General features: G+C 36.5%; 2 protein-coding genes across 2 annotated transcripts; both read left to right on the top strand.

Moving 5' to 3' along the window:
• The first annotated feature begins 9,667 nt into the window (after positions 1-9,667).
• On the top strand, positions 9,668-11,516 carry LOC140878598 (uncharacterized). The gene is made up of 4 exons (XM_073282216.1): positions 9,668-9,778; positions 9,825-10,551; positions 10,724-11,352; positions 11,460-11,516. Exons 1-4 carry the CDS (start codon positions 9,668-9,670, stop codon positions 11,514-11,516), a joined length of 1,524 nt encoding a protein of 507 aa, XP_073138317.1.
• A 657-nt stretch (positions 11,517-12,173) lies between these two features.
• Positions 12,174-13,456, top strand: LOC140878597 (putative E3 ubiquitin-protein ligase LIN-2). Its single transcript, XM_073282215.1, has 4 exons — positions 12,174-12,478; positions 12,575-12,719; positions 12,916-13,083; positions 13,172-13,456. Exons 1-4 carry the CDS (start codon positions 12,174-12,176, stop codon positions 13,454-13,456), a joined length of 903 nt encoding a protein of 300 aa, XP_073138316.1.
• The last annotated feature ends 983 nt before the right edge of the window (positions 13,457-14,439 follow it).

Raw genomic sequence — 14,439 nt, 5'->3', positions numbered from 1 at the left:
TTTCATGGGCTCCCAAGCCCATAAAAATTTCTGGCCAACTTAAAAATTTAAATAAAAATTATTGAAAGCCCAAAAATAGATAAAATAACCCAAAATAATTTAATGGACTCCAAATAAATTAAATGGTACTAATTAAATTTTTGGGAATTTAATTAGCCCATTTAATTCCTAATTAACTTAAAACTTAAAAATAAAAATAACCCGAGCCCAACTAAAATAACCCGGACCCGGACCCACTTAACTTAACCCATATTATTTTAGACCCGACCCGGACCCAAGACCCGACCCGGACTCATCAGAAACCCTAGACCCGAACCCTAGCTTTCCTACTCCTTCGGCCGCCGAAGCTTGAGCAGCAGGCCTTCCCGGCCTGCTGCAGCCCAGCTCCGGCCGCCGTGGCCGGAGCCCCGCCGGCAGGACCTCCCCAGGGTCCTGCCGGTTCGAACCACCCCCTGGTCCGAACCCCATGCTGCCCCCACGTTGAACCCGATGCCTCCAAACCTAGAACCCTAAACTGCTACTCGGCCGAACCCATTGCTGAACAAGGTGACCACCTGGGCTCGTTTGGCTCGAACCACTCGAGCCACTCGAGCCCAGACCACGTTCCCACACCCCCGAAAGCCTAGCCATCAGCCGAACCATGCATGGATAGAAAAAAAAACGTGAACATGCCATGAAATTCGAAGGTAATGCACCAACAACAAACTTCAAACGATTTTCTGAAAAGTCCTTAAAAGATTCGGATGTCTACTGTAATATACATGATATATATACTGATATAGCAAAAAAATAAGAAAAGAACATGCCTTCCACCGAAGATAAGGATTTAACACGCGTAGGACGGACTTCGGGACGCCGGGACGACGATGGCTTGCTTGGAACCTTCGAAAATGGCTATGGAGTCTCCTTGAAGGTTGGTTCAGTGAGGAAGAAGATGGAGGTGACGGCTGATGCTAGTGGGAAGAAGAAAACAATCGGCTAAGGTAGGGTTTTTGGTAGAATAAGTTTAATTTTAGGGTTAATTAAAAATATAGGTTAACTATTTAAATAAAAAGGTTTTAAAATAATTAAAATACAACTTAACTCTTAAATAAACATTTAAAAAAATCTGATCACCTAAATAAAATCTCGAAATAATAATTTAGGGGAATTTTAAAAATACTAAAAAGTCAATATTTTGACTAATTTTGGATAAAAAATGACCCCTAAAATTAAATAAAATTAAATACTTAAAATTTTGAGATAATAAAACTCAAAATAATATTTTAAGGCTCCAAAAAGGCTCATAAAATAATTTGGCTAGAAAGTTGTCATCTCGTCCGTCCACGGTCCCGTCTACGCGATTAAATAATAAAAATACTAAAAATCATAAAAACCACTAATTATGGGTTAAATGCTAAAAAAATAAATTAAATCATGCATAAATAATTCACATAATTATTTAACCCATAAATCATAAATTTAAATAATTAAATATCCTAATTATGCAGGCGGATTTATGTAATTAAAAATACCGGGTGTTACAATGTATGATGAAAAAAGTTATGTTATGTTTATGATTCATGATTCAGCGTTTATGTTATGAAAATGTTTCCATGCATGATCATGTACATGTATATGTATTAGTATCTACGTGATGCATTATTTTTAACCTTGATATAAAGGATTAGACATGTTGAGCCCCTAGGCTCACTACGCTTATATGGTGCAGGTGAGTATGATGTAGCTCCTACCGGTGGCGAGGACGTATGAGCGAGCATGGCAGTGGCCCCGTGACCGTCTCGCTAGGATTTTATTTATGCATGAGTTATATATTCAGGATATTTTTATGTTTTCAGTGGTTATGAATACTTATTGATTTTTCATGATTTTAGTAGACATAAGTTATAAATTTTCATTATATACATTATTTTATCTATTGCACGACTCAAGATTTTATCAAATAAATGTTTATTATTTTATTAAGCGAGTTATTATTTGTAATATTATTTTTAAAGTTTATACATATATGTATGGGCATATATGTATATAGTATAGTAATAAAAAAAAAAAAGTTTTTCCGCATTTAGTAGTTCTAGGGTGTTTCAATTGGTATCAGAGCGCGGTCCTCGGAGGGTGTCCATCTGCCACGTGAAGCTCAGAAATCCTGCTACTGGTCTGTAAGTTTTAAATGTTTTAATAAGATTTAGAAGGAGCATATGTATTAATTTTAAGTATTTCATGTTCAGTAAGATTTTTGAAACCCTTAGTTATGCATTGCGATTTACGTAAAGAAATATGTGGTGGTACAAAATGCCTCCCAGACAGATGAATAGACGCGGAAGACCTCCACCGCCACCTCCGCAGAACCCTATGACAGCACTGGAGCAGGCCAGTGCTACGATGATGGCAGGGATTACTGCTCTGTTGGAGCAGCAGGCTGCACGTCCCAGACTATCCCATGAGGAGGACGTGGCTGAGAGGTTCCAGAAGAAGGGACCTAAGGAGTTTGCTGGGACCACCGATCCTTTGGTGGCTGAGGGATGGATTCGCTCTCTTTAGTCCATCTTTGATTACATGGGGATCACAGACACCGACAGGGTGAACTGTGCGACGTACATGATGAGAGGGGATGCAGCCCTTTGGTGGGAGGGTGCAGTTAGGGGAGTTCACTTGCCCACACTGATGTGGACGGAGTTTAGGCGTATCTTCTATGCCAAGTACTTTACTGAGGATGTGCGCAGCCGCATGATCCGTGAGTTCATGAGTCTCCGTCAGGGGGACAGGTCTGTTGTGGAGTATGTGAGCCAGTTTGAGAGGGGCTGTCACTTTGTGCCCATGATTGCTGACAGTCCGCAGGAGAAGCTGCGACAGTTTGTGGAGGGCCTGATGGCTGAGATCAGGCATGATGTGCATATGGAAGACGTCTTTACATACAAGTCTGCAGTGAGTAGAGCCTTGCATTCCGAGGAGGGTCGGAGAGAGATCCAGAAGGAACAGCAGCGTAAGAGACAGCTCCAGCTGGAATCTTATCAACCATCTTCGCAGCCACCCACGAAGAAGCAGTACACAGGGCCATCTACGGACCCTAACCAGCAGAGTCAGCAGGGTCAGCAGCAGCAGCAACAGAGGGGCGGGGCCCCTAAGGCAGGAGGAGTACCACTTTGCCCGAAGTGTCAGAAACCACATTCGGGTCTGTGCCTGAGTGGGTCGAATGTGTGTTTCCATTGCAAGGAGCCAGGGCACATGTCCATAAATTGTCCAAGGAAGAAGAACACCACAGGGAGGGTGTTTGTCATGCAAGCAGCTGGGGCAGACCCAAACACCTCTTTGATGTCCGGTATGCCCTAACCTATTCTTTTAAGGGAACTTTGGGGAAGTTAAAATTATTTTGTTTATCAGAGTGCGCAGCAGAAGCATTGCTTTTGGGATACCGAAACTTGGGAACTAGATATGTGATAATGAGTTTAGTGATTTGGATTTTTGAAAAAACTCCGTTATTAGAATTTGATCCGTCGAATTTCGAGGACGAAATTCAATTTAAGGGGGGGAGAATTGTAACACCCGGAAATTTTAATACGTAAATTCGCATGCATAATTAGGAGAAATTAATTTTAAAATAAGGGTTAAGTGAATTTATGTGTTATTATGTGATTTATATGCATGATTTAAGTTATTTTAGCATTTAACCCAAAATTAGTGATTTTTGTGATTTATGGAAATTAATTGGTTTTGATCGCGTAGACGGGACCGTGGACGGACGAGATACCAAAATATTTAGCCAAAATTATTTTATGAGTTTTACAAGCCTTAAAATAATATTTTAAGGTATTTAATCAAGAAAATTTTAGTATTTAATTATATATTTATTTAAGGGTTTATTTTTAGCCAAAATTAGTCTCTTTATTGACTTTTATTAATTTTTAAAATTTGCCTATTTAATAATTTCGAGATTAGGAGATATTTTATCAGATTTTTATTATTATTAGAGAGTTTTAAATTATATTTTTCTATGGTATATTATCTATATTAATTAGTTAATAATTATTATTCAAAAATTATCCTAAACCAAACCCTACACTCTAAACTCACGTCTAAGCCGCCTCCCTCCTCTCCCTCACCTTCTCCTTCATCGGCTTCAACAGAAACAACAGCCCCACAGCCGAAAGCTTCGAGTTCTTTGAGTTATTTTAGAGGTTCGTCGTCCCGGAGTCCCGTAAACGCATCGTTCGTTGTCAAATAAAAATTAAAGGCATGTATATTTCCTTCTTTTGGCCACCATATAAGCTATTAACCAGACATGATGTTTTTCTTCTCAGATTCCATATGAATGTTTCGAATTTATGCTAGTTTATTTATGTTTGATGCATGATTGTTGATTGTTTCATGTCATGGTCCACGTTTCTGTTGCATGGTTTGGTCCAGAGGTTGTGGCTTGGTCAAGGGGTGTCCTAGGGTGCCTAGGGTCGAGCTGGGTCCAGGGGTTCAGGCTGGTTCACGGCTGGGTTCAAGCTGGTGCAAGGTTTGGTCATGGGAGGCGGCAGTTTAGGGTTTAGTGGAAGGGGGGCTCGGCTGGTCATGCTAGGCCATGACCCAGCCGAGCCAAGGCTGGGTTCGAACCGGCAGGACCCTGGGAAGGTCCTGCCGGCGGCGCTTCGGCCAGGGGCGGCCGGAGCGAGGCGGCAGCAGCCCCTGAAGGGCTGCTGCTCGCGCAGCCGAGGGCAAGGAGAGGGGGGCGTCGGGTAGGGGGATTCTGGGTGGTTCCGGGTCGGGTCAGGGTAGTGGGTTGGGTCAGTAGGGTCTAGGGTCGGGTCAGGCAGGTTCGGGTCCGGGCTAGGTAGGCCGGGCTCGAGTATTTTAATTTTAAAATATTTAATGATTTAATTGGTTGTTTGGGCCATTTAATTAGTTAGAAAATTATTTGGGCCTCCAAATAATTTTATTTGGGCTTTTAAAATTATTTTTAAGTTAACCCAATAATTTTATGGGCCCGTGGGCCCATCGGAATTTTTGGGCTAGTCAGTGATTTTATTGGGCCAGTCTAGGAATTTTTATGTATTAATTAGTTATTGGGCCTAAATATTTTTATTTAAGCCCAATAACATTTAAGTATTTTATTTTAGTAAAAATTATATTTTTTAAAATTAGTTATTTAATTATGGGCTTTAAGTTAGTTAACAGGCTTTAAGTCAGTTAAGGGGTTTAGTAGAGAGACCAGCAGTCTGGACCAATCCATGAAAATAAACTAAGTCCGGAATATATATTTAATTATTTTTATGCATGAAGTCTATTTTAAGTAAAAGTATATTTATTATTAAAATTAATTAAATATATATTACGGACATATTTTAAGTGCATGCATACATGAAATATTTTATGATGTGTTTATGATTAAGAATTGAGCATGAAAAATATTTTTATGGAAATTGAAGTGATGTGACAGCATAGAAGTGGGTTTTACCACTGACACAGAGGTAGTTCTACTACCGGCATAGAAGTGGGTTTTACCACTGGCACAGAGGTAGTTTACTACCAGCATAGAGGTGGATTTATCCACCGCCACGTACGATGGTTTTTTAGACTGATCAGTCGGCACAGTTATTAGTCACATTCATGGATATGACCATACTCAGTTTTTATGTTTATGACATGCTCAATTATGTTATGTATGATGAAGAAAGTTATGTTATGTTTATGATTCATGATTCAGCGTTTATGTTATGAAAATGTTTCCATGCATGATCATGTACATGTATATGTATTAGTATCTACGTGATGCATTATTTTTAACCTTGATATAAAGGATTAGACATGTTGAGCCCCTAGGCTCACTACGCTTATATGGTGCAGGTGAGTATGATGTAGCTCCTACCGGTGGCGAGGACGTATGAGCGAGCATGGCAGTGGCCCCGTGACCGTCTCGCTAGGATTTTATTTATGCATGAGTTATATATTCAGGATATTTTTATGTTTTCAGTGGTTATGAATACTTATTGATTTTTCATGATTTTAGTAGACATAAGTTATAAATTTTCATTATATACATTATTTTATCTATTGCACGACTCAAGATTTTATCAAATAAATGTTTATTATTTTATTAAGCGAGTTATTATTTGTAATATTATTTTTAAAGTTTATACATATATGTATGGGCGTATATGTATATAGTATAGTATAAAAAAAAAAAAAAAGTTTTTCCGCATTTAGTAGTCTAGATACGTACTCGTGCATGATCCAATCAGTTTTGTGGCCTTTGGAGGGCTTCCCTACGAAAAACACTAAAGTCTTCTTGAATCCAACATGCACGCCATTTGCAAGTATTTTTTTATCAGCTACGGTGGCCTTCCAATACCCGTTACCGGCCGCTCGGTTCGGCCTTTTTCCATTCAAATACTTGCGCTCTCGAGACGTGAAGAAGTACCATTCACCTTTTCCCAAACTCTGATACATCCCTGTAACAAAGATCCATCCGAATAACATTATTAATCAAAACAATGCAATTACAAAGAAAACAGAAAAATTAATTGTATACGTACGAGTCAAATCCTCAGGAGAATGATCGTAAACGTTGACGTTGCGGATACAGCGGATGTATTCGGGCCGTTCTCTATTGATCTCCTTGTTCAAATAGTCCACGATGAGTTCATCGTCTTCGGGGCGAAAGCAATATCCCGGGGAAAGTATAACCGGAACATATTCTGCATCTGGAAGTCTTCTGTGATAGCTTATGTGTTGGTTGTTTGGTAGAATATTGTCGTCTATACTTGAAACACATTCTTCCGGAGTTAAAGCTTCAAATTGGCTATTCCAATCTCGATCTTGATTCGAATTGGCGGGAATTGGACACTGTTGATTGTTAGACTCCATCTACATCAGAAAACTAATTAATTGGATTCCCAGAGCCTACAAAATTTCTGTTTCAGGATCTTGATCGAACACAATGTATATATTCGTCTTTCTTTGTTTCGTTTCTAATATTGGCGTGAAATTTACATGTAGGGAGTTTAATTTGAGTAGGAGATAAAGATAAAGCAGATAAATATTTCAAATTTTAAATATCCGAAAATATAGCTTCATTGTTTGATTAATTGGTTTTTTCTCTTCAAAGTACGTTTATTATTATTCTAATTATAGTTATCTAAAGTTTTATTTTAAATATATAAATAGCATGGTTTACATTTTATGACAACGTTTCAAAACTAATATTATTTTTTTAAAAACCAACTAATATTATTTAAAGATTGTCATATCTTGATCGAAGACGTATTGTTACCAATGTATTCGTCTTTCTTTGTTCCATTTCCATTATTGGCGTTAAATTTACATATAATTGAACATAAGGAGTTTTTTAGTTGGAGATAAATATTTCAAATTTTAAAATTGTTGAATTTAAAGATATCAGTATTTTCCATCACAATTTTTTTAGACAAAGGGACAATGCATGCATGATTATCTCGGAAAAATAGATCAGAATCTTTATCTCTGAAAATATAGCTTGATTGTATGATTAATTGGTTTTTCTTGGAAAGTACCTTTATTCATATTTTAATTATATTTATCTAATGTTTTATTTTAAATATATAAATAGCATGGTTTACATTTTATGACAACGTTTCAAAACTAATATTATTTAAAGATTGTCATATCTAACTTGTTTAATATTATTATATATATTGATAATTAAGTTACAATCAACGGGCCTTCCATGGGCTTTAAGGCTTCAATTCGGGCAAACCCGTCATAACGACGAGTTGGGAATACACTAGCCTAAACTGACAAATAATTAAAAAAATTGGAAGAAAATCATATATAAATAATTATAAATGATGTACACATTTAAAAATTCATTAACCTTAAATAAATCATTATAAATAATATAATTTTTAAAAATTAATCAATTAAAACATAATAATTATATAAATGTTTTAAAACATATAAATCATAAATAAATCATTTCAAAACTTATAACCATACATAAATTATTAAATATAAAAATTACAACATAATTTTTTAAAAAAAAATTAGAAAAAATGGCGAGCCGATCTCTTCTTGGCCGAAGGCCCACACTGGCCAACCCCGCTTTTTTTTTTAGTGATAGGGGCGGGTTTGCTTGACGGTCCAAACCCAAATTAGCGACTCTACCGAGCGCAGATAATCGACTTAAAATTGATACATACAAGGGGAATCCGATAGTTTAATATATCTTAATCCAGCATGACCCTTTCTCTAAAGGTGAAATCATACGACTCAACAATTGATTATAAACAAAGAGTTTTACGAGTTTTGATATCATATTGACCCAATAGGCGGTCAGGTTACGGGTTTACGAGTTTAAAACCCGTCGGCCCGGCGGGTTGGCCAATTCAGCCCGTCGGGTCGGCCTTTTTTAAAAAAAACATAATATATATTTAATATATCTATTATCTATTTCTTTTCTTTTTTTTCATTTAGTTATTTCTCTCATTTTTCTTCCCAAATTTTGTATGTAATATAGTACATTCATTTTATTTGAAAATTAATAATAATTTATATTTATTTATCTATTTTCAAATTCTAAATTATTTAAAAAAAACTAATGGAGTGAAAAATACCTAATAGAAGTAATGATGCATTGGTTACTATTCTTGACCCAAATAAAGTTATTTTTTATACTATAAATTGATTAGATTTTTTTTAATTGAAATTACATATAATAAAAAAAATATTCGTCACACACATCATGTGTGCAAATATACTAGTATATATATATATATATATATATATATATATATATATATATATAAACACAATAATTTACGAAACACGCTTACTAATTCAGTAAATATGACATACACAGAGGCGGCAGTTAGAACGGTTTGAAATCCTGTATGGCCTGCACTGCAAGAAAACAACGATTTACATTAAATAAGATTTCAAGATTAAATTCACTCAATTGGCACTTTCCATTTGTCTCTCCGAACATCATCCCATCAATCTTCTTGCAGAGTCTTTTTCTATGTGTTTTTTATTTTCTCGTTCCTTGTAAATAATAAATTCACTATCAACCAATGAATTCCGTTTGTTCCTACGAAATCTTAATTATTCTTTTGTTTCCAATAAACTCACACACCCCTTTGGATATCGTGCTGGAATTTCCACCTTAAATCAATTCTTGCAGGAAAATGGATGTTTCCTAGGCTCTCGATTTAGTTGAATGAGTTTTCAAGAACAAGACGAGAATTTGATACCTTTATCTTTGTTATTATTCTTTCTTGTGAGTTCTTGAGATCGAACAAATATGCATTTGATTTTCTTGAACTGGCCCTTTTGTGCAAGTTTTGGGTTTTGAATCCTCTGGTCTTTTAGCGGGCTTTGATCATTCTTGAATTTCTACCTTTTTAATTTCTTGCTGGCAACGGTCCTTCCCAGGTATCACCTTAATGGATTTCTACCTTAAAAAAATTTGACTATAGTTTCAGTCATTCAGATAAAAACCAGGTGTTGATTATGAAAACTTGATGAATTTTTTGCAACAATTGTTCATATGTTGATGATTTAGAAGTTTGGCCTCCCAATTTTCACATATATGTTAGTCTTTAATGCGTTTTAGGAAAATGACACAACATTGGCTTCAACGTTTCAATCTTCATTTGATGGCAATTTGATTTGATTAACATAAAATGCAGGAACCATAAATTGAATTGATATGGCCATGTCACTGGAGGATTTTCTGGCAGAGGAAGGATTCCAGAGGAGAAAAACAAAAATAGTTTCAAGAAATTCTACATCTGAAGGGAGACCGAGCGTGCCTCTGCGTGTTAGACATGAAGCCAGTTCTTCACTTACTGTGAAAAAAAGTGAAGAGATCGCGGTCTGAGATACCTCAATACAGCTCAAAAGGAGAAGCTTCAACAAGTAAAAGTTTTAATGGAAGAAAACCGAGGGATACTTTTATCCCAAGGGAGAAGATAGACTCAGAATCCCAGACTAGGAAAAATGATGTGCAACTCAAAAGAAGAGGTCGCCAAGATTCATGGGATGACGCAAGGTCTAACGTTAGGACTTCTACAGATTCACAAGTTTCAGAGATAACTGAGGTGACACAGGGATATGAGATAGTTGAGGTGGGAAATAACAGCCCATACAAAGATATTTACTTGAATAAAGTCTATGGGTACGAGGAAAATGAGAGTAGGAATTCTGCTAAACATGAGGAAAGGGAGAGATACATGCAACTTTCTGGGAAGAATATGGTAGAGGACAAGAAAAATAGGACTAACTCTTTCAACCATCCTCTGTCCATACCCAAGAGAGGAAACACCGACACAACCAATTGGAAAATTATGAACCAACCCCCCGAGAGCTCCGCTAAGAAAAACTTTGACGAAAATAAGAGCATGAAACAACCTGATCTTGAAGAGACGCTGGATACTCCGGCTCTTGATGAAGCTGCTGTTAAGGCCATCATTTCTATCTTGAGCGGATACATAAGGCGTTTTCTTAAGGACGAATATTTCAGGACATCCCTTAGTCACAATAGTTTTGCTTCCCTCAATTTCATTGGATTAGAAGAAGGCCTGAATACTGAAAGTAATAGAAAATCTTGAACAAGCTATAGAGACAGTGGAAAGAGCAGCAGAGGACAGTGCGAGTGTAAAAGAACTGAAAAAAGCTTCGTTACAGTTAAGTGTTATTACTGGATTAAATTCAAAGGATTTGAAGGATGGTTTTACGTCTGGAATCCCAAATTTGAAATTTTCAGCTTGTGCTCATCTGTATCTCAGTGTGATATATGTGATACAAAAGAAGGACAAGATTACCGCAAAACATATTCTTCAAGTGTTCCGTGATTCTCCTTTCCAGGCACGAGTAGCTTTGTTACCTGATTTATGGGACCATGTTTTTCTGCCAAATCTCTTACATTTGAAGCTCTGGTATGATAAAGATGCTCGTTCTGTGGCAGATTTGCCTGTTTCAAAAAACATCAATCTTCTTGATAAAGTCTATAATGAAACATTGGATTCAGGAACACACCAATTTGCCAAGTACTACAAAGATTGGCTAACTGAGGATCTTGAAGCACCTTCACTCCCTGTGATCAAAATTCCTTCTTTCTCTGTTCAACTGATGCCAAAGGGAGGCCTGCACGGCCACACAAATAGTCCTGCTAGTTATGTCTCACCTCAGCCAATGGTCAGCAAAAAACTCTATGATGAAGTATTTAGCCGTGCACGTAAAATGGGGTTTGAACTGGAAATTTATGAAGAGGAGAACTTTGAAATAAGTGCTAGAAGCTCAAATAGTCCTGCCCCAGAAGACAAGCAACTGATATTATATGATTCATTTACCAGCACAAATCAATGCTTTGAACCAAACAGCGAATCTCTACCTGTATGTGTTCCAAATTTTAATAATTTATCACATAAGGCATTAATATGTAGGCTCTAATTTCCTCAAATATTGAAGATTCATTTTGTTTGTTGTGTAAATTAATGAAGCTTCCCCGAAACTTTGCTACTTGCGATATGACACAGCAAGCTCTCATGAATTTCTAACTTTTTACAGGGAGATATATGTGTAGCCAATGAAACGCACTCAGAAAGTTCATTAGGAGTAACAAAGCCTGATGAAAGATACAGAATTTCTCAGAGTTATCAAAAAAAATATTCACACCCTACAGCCTTGGTGATACTCTGTCCACTGCTAATGCAAATATACGTATTACGAGTTCCTTCCACTAATTTTTTTATATTTTCCTTGATGCAGCAAATTGAATGTGAGAGTAATGTTCAAGGTTAGTGAAGATAGATTCATACCAACATAGGTTCTTCTTGTAACCATTGTTTATGTATTATTTCTTATATAATGCAGAACAAGCGGAGAATCATGAAAAGTTTAGAGATAAACCTGCACTTTCAAGCATCCGCAGCGACTTCGTATGCCACTTGACTGGCCTTATTTTTGAAGATCCAGTGACCCTTGAGACAGGTCAAAGTTTCGAATGGGAAGCTATCATTAACTGGTTCAATAAAGGATCCACTACTTGTCCAGTCACCGGAAAAACGTTACAATTTCAAGCTGTACCGCCTACCAATCTCATCTTGAAGCGTGTTATCGACAATTGGAAGAGTGACCACTTTCAGCATATCTTGGCTGTAGTCTCTCAAGTAGTTGAAAATTCTGCAGAAAATTCATTTATATTAAATGATGATATGATCATATGTATCTTGGAACAACTTCTTGTTGTTTTAAATGGAACGAAGAGAGTAGAGAACTCAAAAAGAGTTCTATCTCTTGGGGGCTTGCAGTTTCTCCTGAAAAGGTTTCATAGTGGAAACGATAAGGAGAAGACGTTTATCTTACCTTTGTTGTGTTGCATTGAAGCTAATGAAGAGTGCAGGAATGATCTTTCAATAAACATGAGCAAGTCAAGTCTGCTTGATCTACTTCACTTTGAGCAGTTGAAGACAGTGTCAGATGCAGTTTCACTGCTGACTAAACTCATTTGCTTGAACAGGTACTTCCAGTCCTGGAAACAATATCATGGATTCTATGACATTTTAAACTTTATTTCTCGAAGCTATTATTTTTAAAAAATGGTATTGTATGTTAGGAGGAGGGATTCTCAAATTTTCTTAGAAGGGGTAGACGAAGAACAGTTAGCGAATGCGATGGATGATTTGTTAATACATCTCAAGACGTGCACACTGGAAGAGACGCCTGCAGTTGCTATTCTGATTCTACATTTGAATATTCTGGTGAGTGTTATAGTTTATCCGATTTCTTAATGATGAATCTTCTTTAAACTGTAGTGGGTTTGATCTCAAACTAGCCATCTTGGAAATGTCTTTGGGTTTGCAGTCTCAACTACAAACGAGTAACGTGTATAGACAAGAGGTGGTAGATGCGCTTACAGTCGCTCTGGGACATAGCTTAATGGATTAAAAAGTCCAGAAGAAGTGTTCCAGAGCTCTCTTAGTCCTTGGAGGCTGCTTCTCTTCATCTGGGAAACTCATGACAGAGGATTGGATCCTTAAACTTGCTGGATTTCTCAATGGTCCTGACTGGGATATTACTGATGATGACTCCTATGATATGTCATTTGATGGAAAAGCGACAATGGTACATCACTTCTTCTTTATTTTTTTTTCATTTTGTATCCAACTAAATAAATTATATATTCTGAACATTGGCTGCCAAAATTTACTAGAATTCTGGCAATTCAAAAAATTCGAAGGTTGATTCTCAGATCAAAGACAGTGAAGAGGAAAAGGCAAGGGAGAGTTGGCTAGTGAGTTTATCAGCTTCACTGCTTGAGGATGGGACTAAGCCTTTCTTGGAGACTGTATGCAAGTGTTTGAATTTAGGGAACTCGGATTTGGTTCGAGTATGCTTGGTAACAATGGCCTGGTTGAGTTCTTCACTTGCTTCATTGCCAGATACAGAATTTCAACTCTATGCTTTCTCAGCTCTCATCTCTCCACTAAAAAAATAAGCCTGTATTCATCGTATTTGATTGCATATATATTGATTGCATAGCATACATTCATAGATCAGTTATTTGTTATGCTATAATCTGTATTTGATGAGCCTGTATTCATCGTATTTGCTGAAATTTTGCCTTTGAGTAGATGGAATACATTTCCAAGATTATTCATAGAAGATGAAATAAAGAATTGAGGAAATAAGATTGAATGTGTTGATATCAGGCGTGAGATATTAAGCTAGAATGCATTATAGATGTTAATGCAATAACTGAGTATCAGTTACCAGTTGATTGAATCTGTTCACTGATAAAGAAATAGATATGACTAGCAATTTATGATATGAGTTTCAGAAATTAGATTTTGTTATTTTGGTACTGGTTATATCAAGTTTGACCGTGGAAGAATGTCAGTAGAAGTCTAGTCGATATATTGAACTAGTACAGAATTAACCTAGAATTGACAGCTATGTCAGTGGTTAGAATGTACAGACATATTTCGACTTTCTACGACATGAATGCAGTTCTATATAGAGTGGTGTCTAGTACAATGGTATTATGACAACTTTTATAGAAGAGCATTACTTAAACTGGAGAACTTCAGAAACAACTAGCAGATTGCGTAGAAAAGAGTTATGTAGTACCGAAATGATTGTTAATTCTATGACAATAAGTTAAGTCGAAAAGAGTATATTCGACTATTGTCAGTTGAGAATTAAGAATTAATAAATGAATTCATATCAATAAAGAATAAGAAAAATCAGTTACAGTTGAGCTTTTTCTTCAATTTTGCTGAAGCTATTCCATCATAGAAATCATGATTCTTGAATTTCTTGCTATCGATTTTGAGGTTTTTGTATTCGACCTCGATCAATTTTGATTGACTCTTATTCCTTTGCTAGAGTCTGTTTTGATTCATTTGCGTTGAGTTTTGAAATGCAAGTGAGTTATTTTCACTTAGCAAATTTTGTCATTCAGAATAGTTGATTTTGGAT

The sequence above is a fragment of the Henckelia pumila genome, chromosome 2 (genome assembly GCF_033568475.1).
Source record: "Henckelia pumila isolate YLH828 chromosome 2, ASM3356847v2, whole genome shotgun sequence".
Taxonomy (NCBI): Eukaryota; Viridiplantae; Streptophyta; class Magnoliopsida; order Lamiales; family Gesneriaceae; genus Henckelia; species Henckelia pumila.
The sequence above is the reverse complement of the archived record's forward strand: the minus strand, read 5'-3'. Positions and strand labels throughout refer to the sequence as shown.

Excerpts from the sequence above, each read along its gene's own strand:
- LOC140878598 (XM_073282216.1), top strand. The coding sequence starts at position 9,668 with ATGGCCATGTCACTGGAGGATTTTCTGGCAGAGGAAGGATTCCAGAGG. Across the intron at positions 9,779-9,824 it reads GACCGAGCGTGCCTCTGCGT|AGATCGCGGTCTGAGATACC; the intron begins GTTAGACATGAA and ends AAAAAAGTGAAG. Across the intron at positions 11,353-11,459 it reads CAAACAGCGAATCTCTACCT|CTTCCCCGAAACTTTGCTAC; the intron begins GTATGTGTTCCA and ends AAATTAATGAAG.
- LOC140878597 (XM_073282215.1), top strand. The coding sequence starts at position 12,174 with ATGATCATATGTATCTTGGAACAACTTCTTGTTGTTTTAAATGGAACG. Across the intron at positions 12,720-12,915 it reads TTCTACATTTGAATATTCTG|AAGAAGTGTTCCAGAGCTCT; the intron begins GTGAGTGTTATA and ends TAAAAAGTCCAG. Across the intron at positions 13,084-13,171 it reads TTGATGGAAAAGCGACAATG|AATTCTGGCAATTCAAAAAA; the intron begins GTACATCACTTC and ends AAAATTTACTAG.